The sequence below is a fragment of the Mus caroli genome, unplaced genomic scaffold (assembly GCF_978045245.1).
Source record: "Mus caroli unplaced genomic scaffold, Mus_caroli_1 scaffold_14, whole genome shotgun sequence".
NCBI lineage: Eukaryota > Metazoa > Chordata > Mammalia > Rodentia > Muridae > Mus > Mus caroli.
The window spans coordinates 309,356-328,967 of NW_028227269.1; the positions used below are offsets into that span (position 1 = coordinate 309,356).

Here is a 19,612-nt window from a genome sequence, read left to right on the forward strand (position 1 = left end):
ACTTCATTGGAGTCTCTCTGTAACCAAGGCTGGCCTCAGCATACAAATCAACCTGTGTCACCTGCCTAAGTGCTGGATGTGGGCATGTGTCATCACACTGGGCTCTAACCTGCTTCTCATCACTAGATATACTATAAAGAGCCTTTATGTATTTATCCACACTGAATTTCCCTCATGCTTTGAAAGCTAGAGATTGAACTTGGGATTTCCCACATACTAGACAATCACACCAGTGGTCCTCAGCCTTCCTGATGCTGGGATCCTTTAATAAGTTCCTCAGGCTGTGGTGACCCCCAGCCATAACATTTTCATTGTTACTTAATAACTGTGATTTTGCTGCTGTTATAAATATAATATAAATGTCTTGATATGCAGGATATATGATATGCAAACCTTTTGAAATGGTCATTTACCGAGCCCCCATACCCCAAGGGGTCACGACCCATAAGCTGAGAACCAATGATCTGTGCCCTCAGCCCCAATTTCACTTCTTTTTGCAGGTTTGGGCACTAACATTACACATTCAACACACATGAGGAGTTGGGGTCGGGGTGCTAGTACTGCCTGCCTACCTCAGGTTGCTACAGATACTCTAGCCATCTTACTGTATTCTTGAGGATCAGGATCTTTTAGGAACAATAGCACCAAAACTCAAGAGTTTGCATCTAGAAGGCTAGGACAGGAGAATCAAGAGTTGTAGGCCAGCCAAAGATATGTATAAAACAAAAACCACTATTACCACCAACAAAAAGACGAAATAATTTAGAAATGTTGCTGCATAAGGAACTTACCTTTCGGAGGATGTCTTCAGCTAATGTGAGGAACGCCTTTTCGATGTTTATATTTGCTTTTGCACTAGTCTCAAAAAACCTAATACCATGCTCCCTTGCAATCTAAAATAGAAGCAAAAAGAAAAAGTTATGCAACTGCCAAATGTGGGCAGACAACTGTGGCGGTAACATGTTAGAGGGAACAATTATGGAACTCTGAAAGCAGTAGTGTCAGCTAGAATGTGAAGACCATTTTAAGGAGTCAAGATCTTAAAAAGAGAGGTAGGTAATAAAAACAACCTTCTCTCTACCTCAAGAGTTCATTGAGATATACTCAATCAGGTATTCTGTCCATACTTTAGAAGCTCAGTGTGATATAGCTAATTTCTGCTTGCCACAGTCTCTTAGTTATAACTTCATAATCTTAATAACTGACATACTAAAGCTCTAAGATTAAAACAACAACTGCTGACACATATCTCTTACATGGCTTATATAAAGCACAGATGTGGCCTTCCGCCCCACGTTAGTGACATAGTGGAAAAGTCTCTCCCAGGGTAAGCTGTGTTTCATAAGTACTTTTTCTAAGATCCAGCAGGGCCGCTTAGCACATCAGCACTGCGGTCACAGCAAGCAGTCCCCTGTCTCTATCACGGAGCTCTGCCTACTCACTCGTACCTGTTCTCCTTTGCCTTTCGGTACAACTCTCTTGTCGTCCATGTCACACTTGTTCCCTAGTAGCATCCTTTCCACATCTTCATTGGCATGCTGAAACGGGAAAAATTATTACCGCTGCACACTCACATGATTGATTACTTAATATTTTCTAAAGAGACTGTATGTTTCTTACATTCATGTATTTTTCTATGTAACTGTGCATGTGGTGTGGTGTATGTGTAAGTCTGCAGGGACACAGACCCACACATGGGTACATAGACACAGAGACTTTTTTTTAAATTCTGAGACAGGGACTTGGAACCATCAACTGGCTAGACTGGCTGACCAGTGAGTGAGCCCCAGGGTTCCCTGTCTCCCAAGCCTATACATGGAGCTGGGGAGATGGCTCAGTGGTTAAGAACACTGGCTGCTCTTGCAGAGAAACCTAGGGTCAATTCCCAGAACCTACATGGCAGCTCCTAACTGTGTAACTATAGTTCCAGGGGATCTGATGCCCTCTTCTGGCCTCTACGAGTACTCCATACAGGCAGTTGGCACAGACAAGGCAGCTAAAACACTCATACTAATAAACAACAAAATCCTACTCTGCCACACCTGAGTTTTATGGTTTCTAGAAAAAAATGAATGAACCTAGTTCTCATGTGTGCCTAGCCAACACTTCAACTGCTATCTTTTTTTTTAAGATTTGTTTTTTGTTTGTTTGTTTATTACATGTAAATACATTGTAGCTGTCTTCCGACACTCCAGAAGAGGGCATCAGATCTCATTACAGATGGTTGTGAGCCACCATGTGGTTGCTGGGATTTGAACTCAGCACCTTTGGAAGAGCAGTCAGTGCTCTTAACCGCTAAGCCATCTCTCCAGCCACTAAGCTATCTTACTAGCCTTAAATTTTCCTTAAAAACCTACAAATTTTAAACTACCTAACAAAAGACATACAATCCCTAAAATTCACTCCAAATGTTAATTCCCTTCTAAAGAACTTGTCTACTTCTAAACATATTCTCTCCAAAAAGCAAGATATGGATACTATCTGAAACAGATCACTTATACATATTTAAGCTGACTAGACTATACCATGTAAATACATGCCTTAAGACAAGTTCTATAGAGCCCTTGTCATCTCTAGTAACTACACTGCTATTAGGAGATCTCAGGCATTTAATTAAAAACAAATTCAAAATCCCAGTATTCTATTCTGAAGGTGGAGGCAAGAGCCACAAGTTGCCACAAGTTCAAAGCTGTTGGTCTACATAATGGCTTTCAGGCTAGTCTGGGCTACAGAAACCTAGCTGAAAAAAAAAAACAAAAAAAAACAGAAAACAAACAAACAAGCAAAAACAAAAACCGCAACCCTCCCCCAAAAAACCACCCCTAAAACCCTAAACTGCTGATTTGAGTTTAAAGAAATCATTTAAAGAAATAATTAAATGAATTTTAACTAGGGACAGGACAAAATTTCCCAACAATGTTTAACATGGAGGCTGGATGTAGTAGTCAGTGCCTGACTCCCATCTCAGCACTCAGAAGGTGGAGACAGGTGAAACCCCTGTAAATTACAAAGTCAGCCAGGCCTACACAGTGAGAGTTTATGCGAGCGAGAACATGCACACCAGGAACTTGGGCCTGGGCCTAGCTCCCCACTGTGTGCTAGTCTGCTTTAAAGTGCTACAAAAAAGACCAATGGTGGCCAACATGCAGCAAGAACATACTTCTTATTTAGTAAAAAGTTCCTACTGATATGAGAAGGCTTTGTAGTTATGATCTTGGCTTGGCCTTTTTTCCCCAATCACTATCCCTTTTATATGAAGTAAGAGATCCGACTATACCAAAACTAAGAAAAAGGAAAGTACCTAATGAATAACTGACACTTGCTTCTCAGCACTCCTTCCCCAATTCATACAAGTCAAAACAGCACTAAAAATTCTTCATTCATGAAATTAAACCTAAGCTCAGGTGGGCAGAGCGCACTGGCGTGCAAATGAGCTGTGGTGGATTTGCAGCACCCACATGTAGCTCACACGCATCTGTGAACTCTAGTTCCAGGCACCTCAGGCACTCTTCAAACTTCTGTGGCACCAGGCACACATGGCCTGCACATACATACATCCATGCAGACAAAACCTTCATAGCTACAATACATCTAAACATGCCTGTAATCCTAACACTTGGGAGGTAGAGATAGAGGTTCAGGGATTTAGGGACAGAGAGCTGAGGCTAACCTAGGCTCCGTGAGACCCTGGCTTAAAGACCCAAACCCAAAACAAACAATTAAACAAAACCTTTTGCATACCTAAATGGCAGCATCAATACAAGAGGAAACTAGAGACAGTGTTTACTGTTGCTTGTAGCAGCCTGAGCAGTTCTTTTTAGAGACCTAAACCCAGTTAAGCTAGAGCCTTAACGGAATTTCAGCATAACCTAGGGGGGAAAAAAAGCATCTCTCATTTCTGCGCTTTCTAGAAGAAAGAAAGCTCAACAGCTAAGAACATTCACTGGTCTTCCAGAGAACACAAGTTCAGTTCCCAGCACCCACACCAGATCAAACACAATCACATCTAACTCCTGCTTCAGCGGTATCTGATACTCTCTTCTGACATTACAGAGGTAGTATTTGTTCATACAGGCACATTCATATAAGTAAAATTAAGTCTTTTAAAAAAGAGAATTTGGGGACACGTCAGTGTGAAACAGGCGTTGGTTTATTTAGATTTTTAACACGCATTTAGCATGGGTAGAAATGGGGAGCCGGAGAGGACTGTGCACTTAGTTGTTAGTATGATCTCAAGAGTCACATTTAAGCAACTATTATACATATGACTTGTGGTTTCTGTTTTTTAAAGAAAAATTCTCACTATATAGCTTTGGTGGCCTTGAACTCAGAGACATCTGCCTGCTTCTACCTCCCAAGTGCTGGGGAGGGTTAAAGGCATGCATCACACCATGCCTGGGATTTTTGGATGGCTCTTAAATTACTTTGTTCTAAGGGACCTTCCACCTGTTTCTGCCCTCTTTTTCTGTAAGTGACATCACAAGCTGGTTTCTGAAGCACCTTAGATAAGATTACAGACTTGTAAAGTAAAACCACACATCACAAGCATTGCAGAGAGAGCTAAGGCACATTTTCATTATAAATGACACTTAAGTAATAACATTTTCAGAAAATTACAAGCTAGTATCTGGGGAAGGACGAAGGCCACACGTGAAGGTCATTCATATATGCCAAGACCTTAAGCATATTATCTACAAATCCTTATTGGAGGATGTCTTAGTCAGGGTTTCTATTCCTGCACAAACATCATGACCAAGAAGCAAGTTGGGGAGGAAAGGGTTTATTCGGCTTACACTTCCATACTGCTGTTCATCACCAAAGGAAGTCAGGACTGGAACTCAAGCAGGTCAGAAAGCAGGAGCTGATGCAGAGGCCATGGAGGGATGTTCTTTACTGGCTTGCTTCCCCTGGCTTACACGGCCTGCTCTCTTATAGAACCCAAGACTACCAGTCTGGAGATGGTCCCACCCACAAGGGTCCTTTCCCCCTTGATCACTAATTGAGAAAATGCCTTACAGTTGGATCTCATGGAGGCATTTCCTCAACTGAAGCTCCTTTCTCTGTGATAACTCCAGCTGTGTCAAGTTGACACAAAAATAGCCAGTACAGAGGAGTCGGCTTTATACAGAAGAAAAAAAAAAAAAAAGGTCTCTATCTTTGTAGGCAAATCACACAGTAAACTTTACTAACTGCATTGGCATTCTTGACTCTCGAACCGGGCAGAATTTCAAGCAGACTCTGGGACATGGGGCACATTTCTCAATTCATGCCCCATTAGCCTCACTCAGTTTTCTTTCCTGCTTTACAAGTATGTTACCAAGACAGTAAGAAGGACTGAGAGATAGCTCAGTTAGGAGACTGCTTGCCTAGTGCACAGGAAGCTCTGGGATCAATCCCTAGCAGCAGATAAACTGGAAGAGGCAGAAGGATTAAAGTCATGCTCAGCAAGGTCAAGGCCAGCCTGAACTACATGAGACCTCTCAAAAGACAGCAAAAAGGCTACCCACAAAACAGGCAATACTTGCAAATCAGGTATTTATCACTGAGAATATACAGAGCTTCAAGGCAATGAAATGATTTGGTGGGTCAAGAGGTTTGCTCTGGGGCTGGAGAGATGATTCAGTGGTTAAAAGCACGGACTGTTCTTCCAAAGGTCCTGAGTTCTATTTCCAGCAACCACAAGGTGGCTCACAACCATCTGCAATGTGATCTGATGCCCTCTTCTGGTGTGTCTGAAGTCAGCTACAGTGTACTCACATATATAAAATAAATAAATCTAAAAAAAAAAAAAAAAAAAAAAAATGCTTGCTCTGTCAGCACGGGGACCATGAATTGGATCCCTTAAAAGCCATATAAAGGTGTAAAGAGAACACAGACTCTATGAGGTTGTCTTCTGACCGCTACATGTGTGCCCGGACAAGCAGTGTCTTAATACCTAAACATTTTAAAATGCCTGGAGCAATATGACTTTTCCATAACTTACTAATTAAAAACATTTTAATCACTCAATAAAAAAATCACTGAGAAATAATTCATTTAGAGAAAAGCATCAGGAAAACCACTGGTAATTTTTATTATCTTGAATACATAGAATTATTGAACAAATTCTGAAGAGAAACTGTTCAGATTGTTTAGGGAGAGATGGCACATGCTCCTGCTATGTCTTACCTCATCTATGTTTCTAAGCCACTTGCTGATGTTTTCAAAGCTTTTACCGTTGGTGATGTCATACACTAGCATGATGCCCATTGCTCCTCTGTAGTAGGAGGTTGTGATGGTGTGAAATCGCTCCTGGCCTGCTGTGTCCCTGAAATAACCACCAATAATTTTATTGAGTACTTTAATATCACTAAACTTCAAATAAAGAGTAAAACAGAATAGTAGTAAAAATATAGATTAAAAGTCACTATTTACCACAAAGGAGACACAGAACAAGCACTCATAACTCTTTTCTTTGAGACAGGCTGAGCTCAAACTTTAGGAAGGCTTGAACTCATATCTAATGGCAAAACCAAATCTTGACATCAGTGTTATGTTGGGGGATAGTTTTATGCACTGTGTATTGAGATGCTGATTTCTGTGCCCAGAGATGTGGCTGCACTGCCAAGCATCTCCCGTCTCAATGTTGTGTAAAAATTGTTTTCTATCACCTCTGATTGGTTAATAAAGAGCTGATCAGCCAATTGCTGGACAGAGGAAAAAGACCAGAAAGAGTGAGGATTTGCCATGGGCAGGTTGCCAGGGGAGACGTCCCAAGGACACTGATGGTGCATGAGCAGCCACGGCCAAGACTAAGATGGCAGATAAAGGGACACATGGCTGGGGTAGGCAGCCAGAGAGGGTTAGAATACATGAATATCTTCCCAGATATAGTGCTGAAGCTTATAATATATATGAGGTCTCCTAGAGCTATAATGGGTAGGGAAAAAAAAAACCCAAAACTACTTCTACAGTGTTATCTATGACAGAATCCAGATTTCACTCTTTTGCTTTTCCCTGATTTTTATATATAAATAGTTCTCTACATGCTGGGGCTGGCAACATGGGTCAGTAGCTAAGAGCAGTTGTTGCTCTTGCAGAGGACCCAGGTTCTATTTGTAGCCCACAACACCCTCTTCTAACCTCTATAGGCATCAGGAATTTATGGTGTACACACACACACACACACACACCATAATTTAAATTATATTTACTTGTTGGGCATATAGATGGGCATGTGTGCATCATGGTGTATGTGTGGAGGTAACAGAGCAACATGCAGGGGTTGGCACTTTCCTTCCACCACGTGGATCATGGGATCAAATTCAATTGTAGCTTGGTGGCAAGCACCTCTCCTCACTGAACCAGCTTCCTGGACCCTTTATTCTGTTTTAATACCCTGTGTGTCTGTGGCTTCCTCTTTATCACATTATCTTGGCCTACTTATTGCCGCTAAATAAAATGTTTTTAAATTATGTGGCTAATTCTTCTTAGTGTACTTTGTTAAAACTGCAAACTACACTGCTCTACACAATTTTACAAGAAGCTTTTGTCTATGTTTAAAACAAATACACCTCCTAGCAAACTTTTTTTACAGTGTTAAAACCTGAATTCATTGGGACTGGAAAGATGGCTCAGCTGTTTAGAGCACTGACTGCTCTCCCAGAGGTCCTGAGTTCAATTCCCAACAACCACATGGTGACTCACAACCATCTGTAATAGGATCTGATGTCCTCTTCTGGTGTGTCTGAAGAGAGCTGCAGTGAACTCATATACATAAAATAAATAAATAAATCTTTTTTTAAAAATCCTGAATTCATGGCTTTAAGTATGTCTAACAAGATTTCTACCACTGAGATATATCCCACCCACTGCTCCCCTCAGCAAACATCTATAAAGACTGTCTGTAGTCGCTGTTTCTCCATAGATCTTTGTTAATTAACTCAGAGGGGTGAACAGGGGTGTGTTTGCTAGGGATTGACCTAAGCAGGATCACACTTAGCAAAGCACATTCTCTGAGTACTGAGCTGCAGACTGTATTCCATGCCCCTCAACCGACTCTAGTCATAGTCCTCTTATTTAATCCAGAGAGACCGTGTTTCAAAAGAGCACCAATAATCTTGTCTTCAATTCAGCAGCCATTTTTTTCTCTATTATCTCAGTCACTAAGTAGGATCACAAACAGTTGACCATGTCATCTAGGATTATAGAGATTTGATTATGTATCTTAGGCTAACCTCACAATCCTCATTCCTCAGCTTCACAAATGTTGCAATTTGCAAGCATGCTCCCACCATCCAACTAAAAATGATCGTCCAGTGTTGCCCAAGGAGGTGAGAAGGGGGCAGACCCTCTGGAGGTGGAATTATAGACCACTTGTGAGCTGCCTGATAGAGGTGCTGGGAACTGAACTTAAGTCTTTTGAAAGAGCAGCAAGAACTCTTAGCTGCTGAGCCATTTCTCTGGTCCTGTGTTTGAAGTTTGGAACAAAGGCCAAACTCACGTAAAAGGTCTGAATTATTCTATACTGCTACCAGTAACAGATGAGGGTAACACACGTAGGTAGGTCCTTACCTCATGGTTACTGGTTTTTTGATGATAGCCATCCTAGAGGAGTTGAAGTGGTAGTATTGTGGTTTGGATTTATGTTTCATTTCTGTTTGTTGACAATGTTGGATATCTTAAAAGTATTGACCATGTAAACAGTTTTATAAAAATGTATTAATATCTCTTATTTTTAAAATGTATTTATGTATTTTGTGGGCACTTTGCATGCACAATGTTATTAGAAGAGGGCACTGGGAGGATTCAGCAGCAGTGACTGGCTACAGAGCTCATGAAAGCAATGCCAAGACAAGGATACCAAGATCCTGGAGGAGATAGATCCCTGAAGTCCATTCAGTTTTTCTTGTTATTATTTCTTTTTTCCATCTTCGTGTGTCTGTGTGTGCATGTGTATGTATGTATGCCCAAGGCTGATGTCAGGATCAGAGCTTGATTGCTCTCCCATATTACTCATCGCACCAGGGTCTCCTAAGCAACCTTATCGCTGCTGATACGGCTAGTCTCAATAGCCACCTTGCTTTGAGGATCTCTCCTCCACCGTTCCAGACTGGAATTACAGGCCAATGCTGCCAACCACCCAGCATTTATGTGGTTCTAGGGAATCTTAACTCTGGTCATCCTATTTGTACAGCAAAACCTTAAACACTGAGCCAGCTTTCACCCCTAAGTGTGCCAGTACAGGAGCAGATAGAATGGCACGCAGACCAGGGTCAAGACTGCCTCCACCCCAAAAATGAACTGTAACAATTGCGTTGGTCAGGATGTTGAGGGCTCCACTAGCCACTGTCAACTACAGAGTTATTCTGCTGGCCAACATGCCCATCATCCTGAGCACCCTCTGGTCTTCTGCAGGGAATTTGGTCACCGTGACTGCACTGGTAGCCTCTCTCACTCTCCACCCAGAGGGAATAGAATCGTCTCAGAACTAGTTCTCTAGTCTCATGTTAATCAGACATGCTTTGAAGCACTTTATAACTAAACACGAGAAAGTAACAAGAGAGAATCAGGAAATTGGAAATGAGAAAAACCGAGATTATCATTCAACTCCTTTGCTTTGAGTCATTTGTAGAATTTAACTGAAAACCTTGACAGCCAAGGCAAGAAGGGAGAGGAAATATTGGGCAACTCAGAACAAATTACTTTTCCCCCTAGAAGTTGAAAGGAGGGGATACTTAAGTAATTATTTTTCATAAAACTCCTTCTTGTTCTGTGCAGGAAGCAGATGCAGCTGCATGGGCCAAGATGTTTACTGCCTTGCCTGAGCATGCGCGCAGGCTGCCTGCTGGGCTAGACTATCCCTTGTGATCCGGACCTGTCAGCCTATTGGTGACCGACCTGAGCTCACGCTTTGAGGGCATGTGAATTCTGATTGGATGAGGTGGGGTGGAGCTAGATGAGGTCAGTCGGCTCGAGTTCAGGAGGTTTGTTGTTTAGCCCTTGCCCTAAGTAGAAGCTAGTTGTAGTAAGAGAAGCTGTTGTAAGGGGAGTTGTAAGAAAAGCTGCAGAAGGAGAACAAGTAAAGATGCTGTTGCATGAACCCGACTTGGTGTCCGTGTCGTTCGTGTCTCTCCGGCTCAAAGGACCTGTAGCATTCTGACTGTTAATATAAAAAAATACTAAGAATGGTAGAGGATAGGGGACTGGGAGGAGGTGAGCAGTAATCAGGGTGTAAAGTGAATGAATGAATCAATAAATTAATGAGAACAAAGGAATAATGGACATAAAACATGTGACTACAAACAGTGTGTATTACATAGTTTCTTCTTTTGGTTTTTGAAGACACAGCCTCCTCTATTCCCATTTATCCCTGCTTGTCTGCAAACCTCCACCCTCTTCCTTTTCTAGAACAGTTCCTCATATATTGATGTATTTTCCTTACTCTCTGAGGCCTTCTATCACCCCATTATTTAAAATTGTTCCTTCTTGTCTTGACCCCCAGCACCACAAAACAAAAGCCAAAAGTGCCAAAGGTCTTCCTCAACATAACAGGAACACAGGCTAAATTGGTTTGCTCTCAGGTCTTTCCTGAGGAGGTATAAACTGACCAATAATTCTACTCCTTTAGAGAAAGTTTCAAGTCTCCTACATGTAATGCAGCTGAAATGTGCCTTGGGAAAGTAGTGTCAGGACTCAGGTTAGTGTCTCACTATAGTGTAAGTAGCCTAAGAAACTTTCATTACTATAAATATCAGCAACACTTCCTGCTTCCCCATCCCTAGTCATTCACATCACAGAGTCAGCAAATTATACACATATTTCATATGACTAAATTTTCTACTAAAAAGGAACACAACACACTTAGCTAAACCTACATCATGTTATCTACAGGTTTATAATGTTAGCTATGAAATATTAACATTAAAGATACTAAAATATTAATGCTTTCCAAAGAGTAATCATCATTTTGTGTTTATAGAAATTTGTTTTAATCAACTATTCTCTGTTACTTGATTTATTAAAAACCCGTTTTCTTATTTTGGTGGGGAAGGCACATCATGCCAAGACACATATGTGGAGATCAGAGGTCAATTCTGGGGAGTCAGGTAACGCCTTTCACCATGTGCGTTCTGAGGGTCAATTCTGGGGAGTCAGGTAACGCCTTTCACCATGTGGGTTCTGAGGGTCAATTCTGGGGAGTCAGGTAACGCCTTTCACCATGTGCGTTCTGAGGGTCAATTCTGGGGAGTCAGGTAACGCCTTTCACCATGTGGGTTCTGAGGGTCAATTCTGGGGAGTCAGGTAACGCCTTTCACCATGTGGGTTCTGAGGGTCAATTCTGGGGAGTCAGGTAACGCCTTTCACCATGTGGGTTCTGAGGGTCAAATTCAGGTTGTCAGGTTTGGTGAGCCATCTAACTGGACCTGTTTTAAAAAGTTTTGTCTTCATTTTTTCAGAACCATAACACCTATTTATAGCCTCTAATTTCTGTTAGAATAACCCAGGTAAATGTTTTAAAGTTTTCTATGTCCATTTTAATTTGCATACTTTATACATTTATACTTTTCTTTCTTTTTGGTTTTTGTTTTTTGAGACAGGGTTTCTCTGTGTAGTCCTTGGCTGTCCTGGAACTCTGTCTGTAGACCAGGCTGGCCTCAAACTCAAAGAGACCCTCTGCCTCCTGAGTGCTGGGATTAAGGGCATGTACCAGCACACCTGGCTTACATTTATACCTCTCAATTTAACTGTACCTTACCAAAATGACCTGGCTCCCTTGTTTTGTTTTTTAAACATGGCAACATGAAGCCAGAGCTTTCAGAGAATCTGGTATGTACCCTTGAGTTCCTGATCATCCTGTCTCTAATCCGCACATACTGAGATTACAAACATGCCATCAGGCTTGGCTTGATCTGGGATGCTCCAATACATGGATTCTCACTATGCTAAGTAGCCTCCAGCAACTAAGTCAATGAGCGACAGATGATGATGAGGATGGTGGTGGTGGTGGTGATGATGATGTGTAAGCACTCATGCTCAAGTGCAAACACTTTTAGGTACCTGTAGTTCAAAATCCCCTAAAGCTAGAGCTTCAGGTAGCTGTGAGCTGCCTGATGTTGGTGCTGGGAATTGAACTTGGGTCCTCTGTAGGAGAAGGTCTTGCTTTTAACCACTGCACCATCTCTCTAACAACTTTAAAGCAAGAGAAAAGCTTCCTGCCTCACTGCCTTTGCTTGGGGATAAAGATGCCTATTGTTAGAGACACTACTTTTAGAATGTCTCAACCACAGTCAATCTATCCAGTGCTCTCATCCAGCCCAAAAGAAAACTGATGTTAAATATGCGAAGAGCAATTAAACACTGCATGCTTTATAATTCCCCTTTTTTAAACCATAACATACACTTCTAAGCCTATTTTCACTTTTTTCCTGTTTTCAAAACCAGGTAGTTTTTCCCTGCCATTAAAATTATTTTTTTACCAGTCTAATTAGTATGACTGGGTTGTTAAAACAAAGCAAAAGTAGAATTTTCCTTGCACAAAATTAAGTATATACAGCTGAGAGAATGTTGTAAAATACTATTATTGCCAATGACACCCTACAAAAGGAGTGCTACATTCCAAGGAGTCAAAGCACTGTCTCTCCCTCAGTCCACACGGTAGGTGAAGCCGTGTGCTTTGGACACTACTGAGACAGTTATTTTTAGTTTGGGCAATAATTTTCAGTTCCTGAAAGGTCACAGGTTGCTTGTTCAGGAAGGGTAGTCTAGAAGACACTGAATAAATGGCAAAGGAGAGTCTTGCTGTAAACTGAAAGCAAATGGCACCAACACAGGAAGGAAGGACGCTTACCATATCTGTAGCTTGATCTTCTTTCCTTGTAGTTCCACTGTTTTGATCTTAAAGTCTATTCCTGTAACACAAGGAAGGTAAACTGTAACTGATGCTTTACATGACAACAACCAATTTTTCGAAACTCAAAATATTTTTAAAAACTTAAATACTTAATATTTTAGTTGGAGATCTTAATGTCTATTCCTTTTTTAAAAAAAAAAATTTATTTTTAACTGTAGACAGAAAAATTCCTACTTGCCCCACCACTTTATTTTGTTTTGGTTTGGTTTTGACAAAGTCTAACTTTGTAGTCTTAACTGGTCTGGAACTTGGTATGTTTAGACCAGGCTAGCCTCCAACTCATGGACATCTACTTGCCTCTACCTCTCAAATGCTGGGACTTTACACTGTTACAGTACAGAATGAGCATGTGCCACAACGTATTCTGACCCCACAAATTAAATGAAAATCAGTAACAAAACACTATCTAGGAAAACTGCAAAACATTCTGAAATTCATGAGTCATAGAAAAAATAATAAAAATTTATGGGGAAAATCAAACTAAAATGAAATCTTGTGAGTCACAGGCTGGCAAGAAGGCACAGTCAGTAAAGCAGTAGTTACATGAGTACCATGCACTCTGATCTCTGACCTTGCCGGTCAGCAAAGCTAGCCTATCAGTATACTCCAGGTTCAGTGAGAGACCCTGTCTCAAAAAACAGCATATGGAAGCTTGTGAGATGGCTCACCCAGCAACAGCAATACTTTCTGCTAAGCCTGACAGCCTAAGTTCCATCCCTGGGGCCCAGATAGTAGAAAGAGAAAACCATAAGCCATAAGTACTCCTCTGACCTCCACATGCATGCTCCCTCCCTCAAATAAGCATGTAAATAAATATATTTAAAACGAAATCCCAAAACATAAGGTGGACAGTGATTGAGAAACGCTAGCTATCAATCTCTTGCCTGCATACATGCATGTATAACCAGGCACATACACACCTTCACTATAAGAACTTTGGGCCTGGTGGTGGTGTGACCCACTTTTAATCCCAGTACTCAGGAGGCAGAGGCAGGTGAATCCTTGTGAGTTCAAGGCCAACCTGGTGTGCAGAGCAAGAATATAGCCTCTTCTTTACTCAGGTTTGGTTCTCAGCCAGCTTCAATGTATCTGTCATCAAGCCCTAGCTAGATAGCAATTAACAATGCAAACTATTTAAAATTCAAACACCTAAAGGTAAACCAAAGGTCAGAACAAATGCACTGCCATCTTAACAAACAGATAGCCGGGCAGTGGTGGCGCACCCCTTTAATCCCACACCTGGGAGGCAGAGGCAGGAGGATTCTGAGTTCAAGGCCAGCCTGGTCTACAGAGTGAGTTCCAGGACAGCCAGGGCTATACAGAGAAACCCTGCCTTGAAAAACCAAAACAAACAAACAAAAGTTAGATAAAATCTAAAGGTGATTAGAACCGGTTAGGTGATCCCAGTATCTATACTGCCTACTGCTTCCATGACAACAGAAAGGGTGACAGTTTAACAAGTACACATCATTTCTGAAGTATTTAAAGAATCTGCAAGTACTTTTTCTAGGGGAGGAATTAATATTTGAGTCTTGTGTTCTGGGGACTCAAAGGGGGGTCGGGATAAGAGACTGATTATCAATCAGACTCTCTTTCTGTCTCTTTTCATCTTTAAGTAGCCCAGGATAGCTATGAATTCTTGGATTCTGCCTCAGCCTCCAAGTGCTGGGCTTAAAGGTATGTGTCACCAAGATTAACACCCTCATTTTAATACTAGCCTCTCAACAAAACATGCTGGCATCCACAATCCATAATGTTCCTCTTTCTAAAATCTTGAATTTCTTTTCCCCCTGATTTTGAGTGTCAAATTATTATCCAATTTTTCTAGGTTGCCCTGATTCACCATATCTAATGAAAAGGAAAATGGAACATTTACCAGCATTACCTTTATAGCTACAGCCTGTATTTTTGTTTCCTTGGGAATAACTGTCCTAACATGACCTAGTAGACTGATTAAGACCAACAATTCCAGCTAGGCATATAGTTTAGTCTTAATTGATAACCCTGACAACCAATACTCTTTTAGGAAATATGACTAAAGAGAATAAAATTGAGACAATCTCTAAACCCCTTGAGATAAAAATATGAAATCACTGGAAAATGTATATTTCAAATGATCTGCTTAATTCGTCAAGATAAAAAGATCACCCTAGGAGCTGCAGAGATGGCTCAGCAGTTAAGAGCACTGGCTGCTCCTCCAAAAGATCCAGTTCAATTCCAAGCACCCAAGCTAACAACTGTTTATCTCCAGTTCCAGAGGATCCGATGCCCTCTTCTGGCCTCCTCAGGCACTGGACATATATGGTGCACACACATACATGCAGATAAAACACCCAAGCTCATAAAAACAAAATCAATAAAACTTAAAAGTTAAAAAGAAACAACACTTGAATGCTTTCAGGACTATACTTAAGCAACATCCTCCATGAGCTATTTAAAACATAAAACCAAAGAAATTTGCCTTTGAACTCAAAAGAGTCATCAAGTACAGCACAAAGTATCAAGACACATCCATCACAGAAAAATTTAAAAACACTGTGGGTGGAGTTTATAAATGCTTGCAGAAAAATAAAACAAGTCCCATTAAAGGGCAATTCTAAACATCTCAAAAGCAGCAGTAGGACCCAAAAGATAAAAAGACTCAGGAGCTTGATGGTTAATAAAATGCTTGCTGTGTTGTCCTAGCTTCATTTCTGCTGCTGTGACAAAAGCCTGACAAAAAGCAGGAAGGTGGTTTACTGTAGCTCACAGTCAACCATAGACTAGAAAACCCCAGTGGCAGGAGCTTAAAGCAGCTGTCATGTCACATCAATAGTCCAAAGCAGAGAGACATGGATGCACCCACACACACACTCACTTGCTCACTTGTGTGTAGCTAGCTCCATTTGTCCAGTTGCACACACTTCAGAATCCTCTGCTAGAGAATGGTGCTTCTAACAACAGTGGCTAGTCTTCCAAAGTCAATAGACTTAATGAAGACAGTACTCTACAGACACACCAACAGGACAGTCCAATATGAGCTCACTGAGACTCTTCCCAGGTGATTCTAGGCTGTGTGAAGTTCACAATTATATCTAACCATCACACTGTGCAAGCATGAGGTCCTTGAGTTCAAATCCCAGTGTGGGAGTACATCTTTTAATTCCTGCACTAGGGCAGGGGATAGGGGTGAAGACAGGAGGGCCCAAGGTGAGTAAGAGGTTCTGTCTCACAAAATTCGGCCCCTGGACCTCTCATATATACATATGAACACAGAATATATGCATACACCACAGACACACCAACTTTTTTCAATGTGTGTCTCACCAATACCAAATGAAAGCTGTTCTCAAGCATAAAAGATTGCAAAGAATTCAGCCCCTGTGTCTCAGAGTGTGACACCATAACAGGTGCTGTGAAAAGTCTGAGAACTGAGAGCTCTCTAACCTTTTTCTCCAAAAATAAATTCAACCTAACCCCACCTCCAGCAATAATAGCATATAATCACGGAAAGCTGTTTAAGGGCTGGTGGAGAGAAACATCTAGATGCAGGTTTCCTAGCTCTCAGGACAGATGAGACACCTACTGCATAGAGCCAACTTACACCCCAGAGAGTTTAGCTAGACAGAAAACAGCTTGCATGGAATATAGTTGACTCTTCATTTTCCTTAAATTGTCACCAACACCCAGGCAGGAACCTCTCCAAACTGAGTATCTCTACTCCAAGATCAGCCATTTACCCTAAAAATCATTTCTTAATCCTAAATTACCAACAACTGCTTTCCGCTCTCTTTCTCAAAAGGACATTTATAACAGCAACCATCTGACCCTTCTTTGGATTTCATTCTGTGTGGCTCTGGCACACATGTGCACATTAATCTTTATACCTTATCTCCTGTTTATCTTTGGGTTCCTACCTATAGGTTCAATTACAAGCATTCTGAGACAAAGTGTGAATTTCTATACACAGGCATCCTTCTGAGACAGTTTTGCCAAATCAAGAAAGTGGAAGATAGGAAATCACTAATGGAGTGATGAAAAGAACAGGTCAAATTGGCCTGGAGAACAATGAGAAGTTATTTTGAAGAGGGCGCTTCACACTATCAACACTGCACTCAGGAGGCAGGTTAGCCTCAGCTACAAGGCAAGTTCAGGGTCAGTGTGAGTTACATGAGACCCAATCTTTAAAAGAAAAAAGAGGAAAAGGAGGAATAGGGATGTCTACTGGGCCTAGGGAGTAAATGACAGAAGAGAAAATAGCAATGCAATCTATGAAAAAACAAGGTATGTTGATTCTGTTTGAGTTAAAGGAGAGTACCTGAAAATCTAGGTGACTATAAAAATGAAGGGACTATAAAGATAACCAAAAAAGAAACACAACTACAGTACACGACTTGGTTAAACACTTAACCAAAATGTGTTGTTACTGTTTGGAAGGGGAATAATGAGGTACCAGGAATATCTTGTGGTATTAAATTTTTATGCTCCATTATAGGAACCCATTTCTGGGGGCTGGAGAGATGGCTCTGCAGTTCAAAGCACTGGCTGATCCTGCAGAGGACCTGGGTTCAATTCCCAGCACTCACATGTCACACCCATCTGTGTAACTCCAGCTCCAGAAGACCCATCAACCTCACACAGACATACATGCAAGAAAAACACTAATTCACATAAAATAAAAATATTTTTAAAATGAGTTCCTGAAAAAATTGTTTTGTTACAAAAAATACAGAATCTAGTAACAGAAGAAATAGCCAAAAATGTCTGAGAAAGGCAAAATAAGGCGGTAATGAGGTAAGAATTTGGTTTTGTACCCACAATATTAACTGAAATAAAAGCTAGGTTAGCCAAGGATATTTACAAGTACACCCTAACACTGTAAAACATCACCTGGATCATCACTGAGTATAAACAAGGACGCCTGCCCATCATTCTTTTGTTTGTTTGGATTTTTTTAAAAACAGTCTATTTGGGAGAGTCAGTTTTCTTTTTTTTTTTTTTTTTTAAGATTTATTTATTTTATGTATGTGAGTGCACTGTAGATGTACAGATGGTTGTGAGCCTTCATGTGGTTGTTGGGAATTGAATTTTAGAACCTCTGCTTGCTCCGGTCAAATCTGCTCGCTCAGTCCCTGCTTGCTCCAGCCCAAAGACGTATTTATTATTATACATAAGTACACTGTAGCTGACTTCAGACACACCAGAAGAGGGCATCAGGTCTCATTATGGGTAAGCCACCATGTGGTTGCTGGGATTTGAACTCAGGACCTTTGGAAGAGCAGACAGTGCCATCTCACCAGCCTGATGCCCCTGTTTCTTAGCATGACCAGTTTTCCTTCTTAGTCACACACATCTATTTTGTTTTGATATAGGGTCTGGCTATGTAAATCTCATACTGGCCTCAAACTCCCTATCCTTCTACTTCTATCTCCCAAGTGCTAGAATCATAGGCGTGTGCCTCCACACACAACTAAAGAACACAATTGTATACCTTTTCCTAAGTAAATACTTTTGTTATACAACATTTACTTTTTATAACCCCATATGTCCTATATATAGCTAGCTAAGCATGGAAGATTAAGCAGAAAAGCTAAGGATAAAATTTAAGGATCAAGACAACAGAATTGGGTGAGCAGTTAGTAGCACTTGTTGCTTTTGCAGAAGACCAGGGTTGGGGCTGGTGAGATGGCTCAGTGGGTAAGAGCACCCGACTGCTCTTCCGAAGGTCCAGAGTTCAAATCCCAGCAACCACATGGTGGCTCACAACCATCTGTAACGAGATCTGGCGCCCTCTTCTGGAGTGTCTGAAGACAGCTACAGTGTACTTACATATAATAAATAAATCTAAAAAAAAAAAAAAAAGACCAGGGTTTAATTCACAACAATCCAAACAGCAACTCACAGCAGTCTGTAAGTCCCGTTCCAGAGGACCCAATGCACTTTGCGACCTCTGTGAATACTTGGCACATAAGTGGTGACATACATGCAGGCAAAACACCCATATATAAATAATAAAATAATTAACTAGCTCAGCTCTTTAGAAAAGATAGGAAGACATATCAATCACCCTCTAAGATTCTGTCAATAGGAATGGTCAGATTCTCCTGCAATCCTATCAGCTGCTGAAACAAATATAGGATTTGATCCAATCATCGATACCTGCCAACAGGTTATGCTTATATAAAAACACAAACAGAATTTCTACTTTTTGATGATTCCTGAGACTCTGCTTAAAACAGTGTTTCATTTACTACAGTAAATGTGTATCAATATCAGCTGCTCAAGAGGGAACCATCAGAAAACATATGGTGGCACATGCCAATAATACAACTGCTAGGGAATCAGGGGTATGAAGATCATTGTATACTCAAGGCCAATCTGGTGTACCTTGTGAGAATTTGTTTCATTTTCTTTTGTTTTAAAAAGAACCAACTCTATTCCACTTAAATGTCATGCAAGCACCATCCAGTGGCAAGAAGACTAACTGCAGCCTCTAGCCACCATAAGTTGTGCAACAGTCAATGTAGACACACCCATGTAATAAGTTCCAGAGAGCTAAAGTTTACCAATTTTCAAATTGTCAGCATTTGTAGTTTTTAATCTAGTAAAATCAAGCATCAACAATCTAATACAAACACTTTTAAACATCTCCTAATCTAGCATTTAAAAAACTAGGTTTTAGTCTCAGCTCTTTCAAGAATAGTACATTAATAGCATTTTTAAAATGTCATTTTCTAATTG

The 19,612-nt window shown here is 40.9% G+C and overlaps 1 protein-coding gene across 1 annotated transcript in view; it reads right to left on the bottom strand.

The window, feature by feature from the left end:
* The window catches only part of Rab10 (RAB10, member RAS oncogene family), a 57,133-nt gene that overhangs the window by 4,393 nt on the left and 33,128 nt on the right, over positions 1–19,612 (bottom strand). Inside the window, exons 2-5 of the mRNA XM_021179750.3 lie at positions 12,830–12,890; positions 6,169–6,307; positions 1,449–1,538; positions 792–893 (exon numbers count right to left, since the gene is read on the bottom strand). Of these exons, the coding sequence (XP_021035409.1) occupies positions 792–893; positions 1,449–1,538; positions 6,169–6,307; positions 12,830–12,890 (392 nt within the window). The remainder of the gene's footprint in view (positions 1–791; positions 894–1,448; positions 1,539–6,168; positions 6,308–12,829; positions 12,891–19,612) is intronic.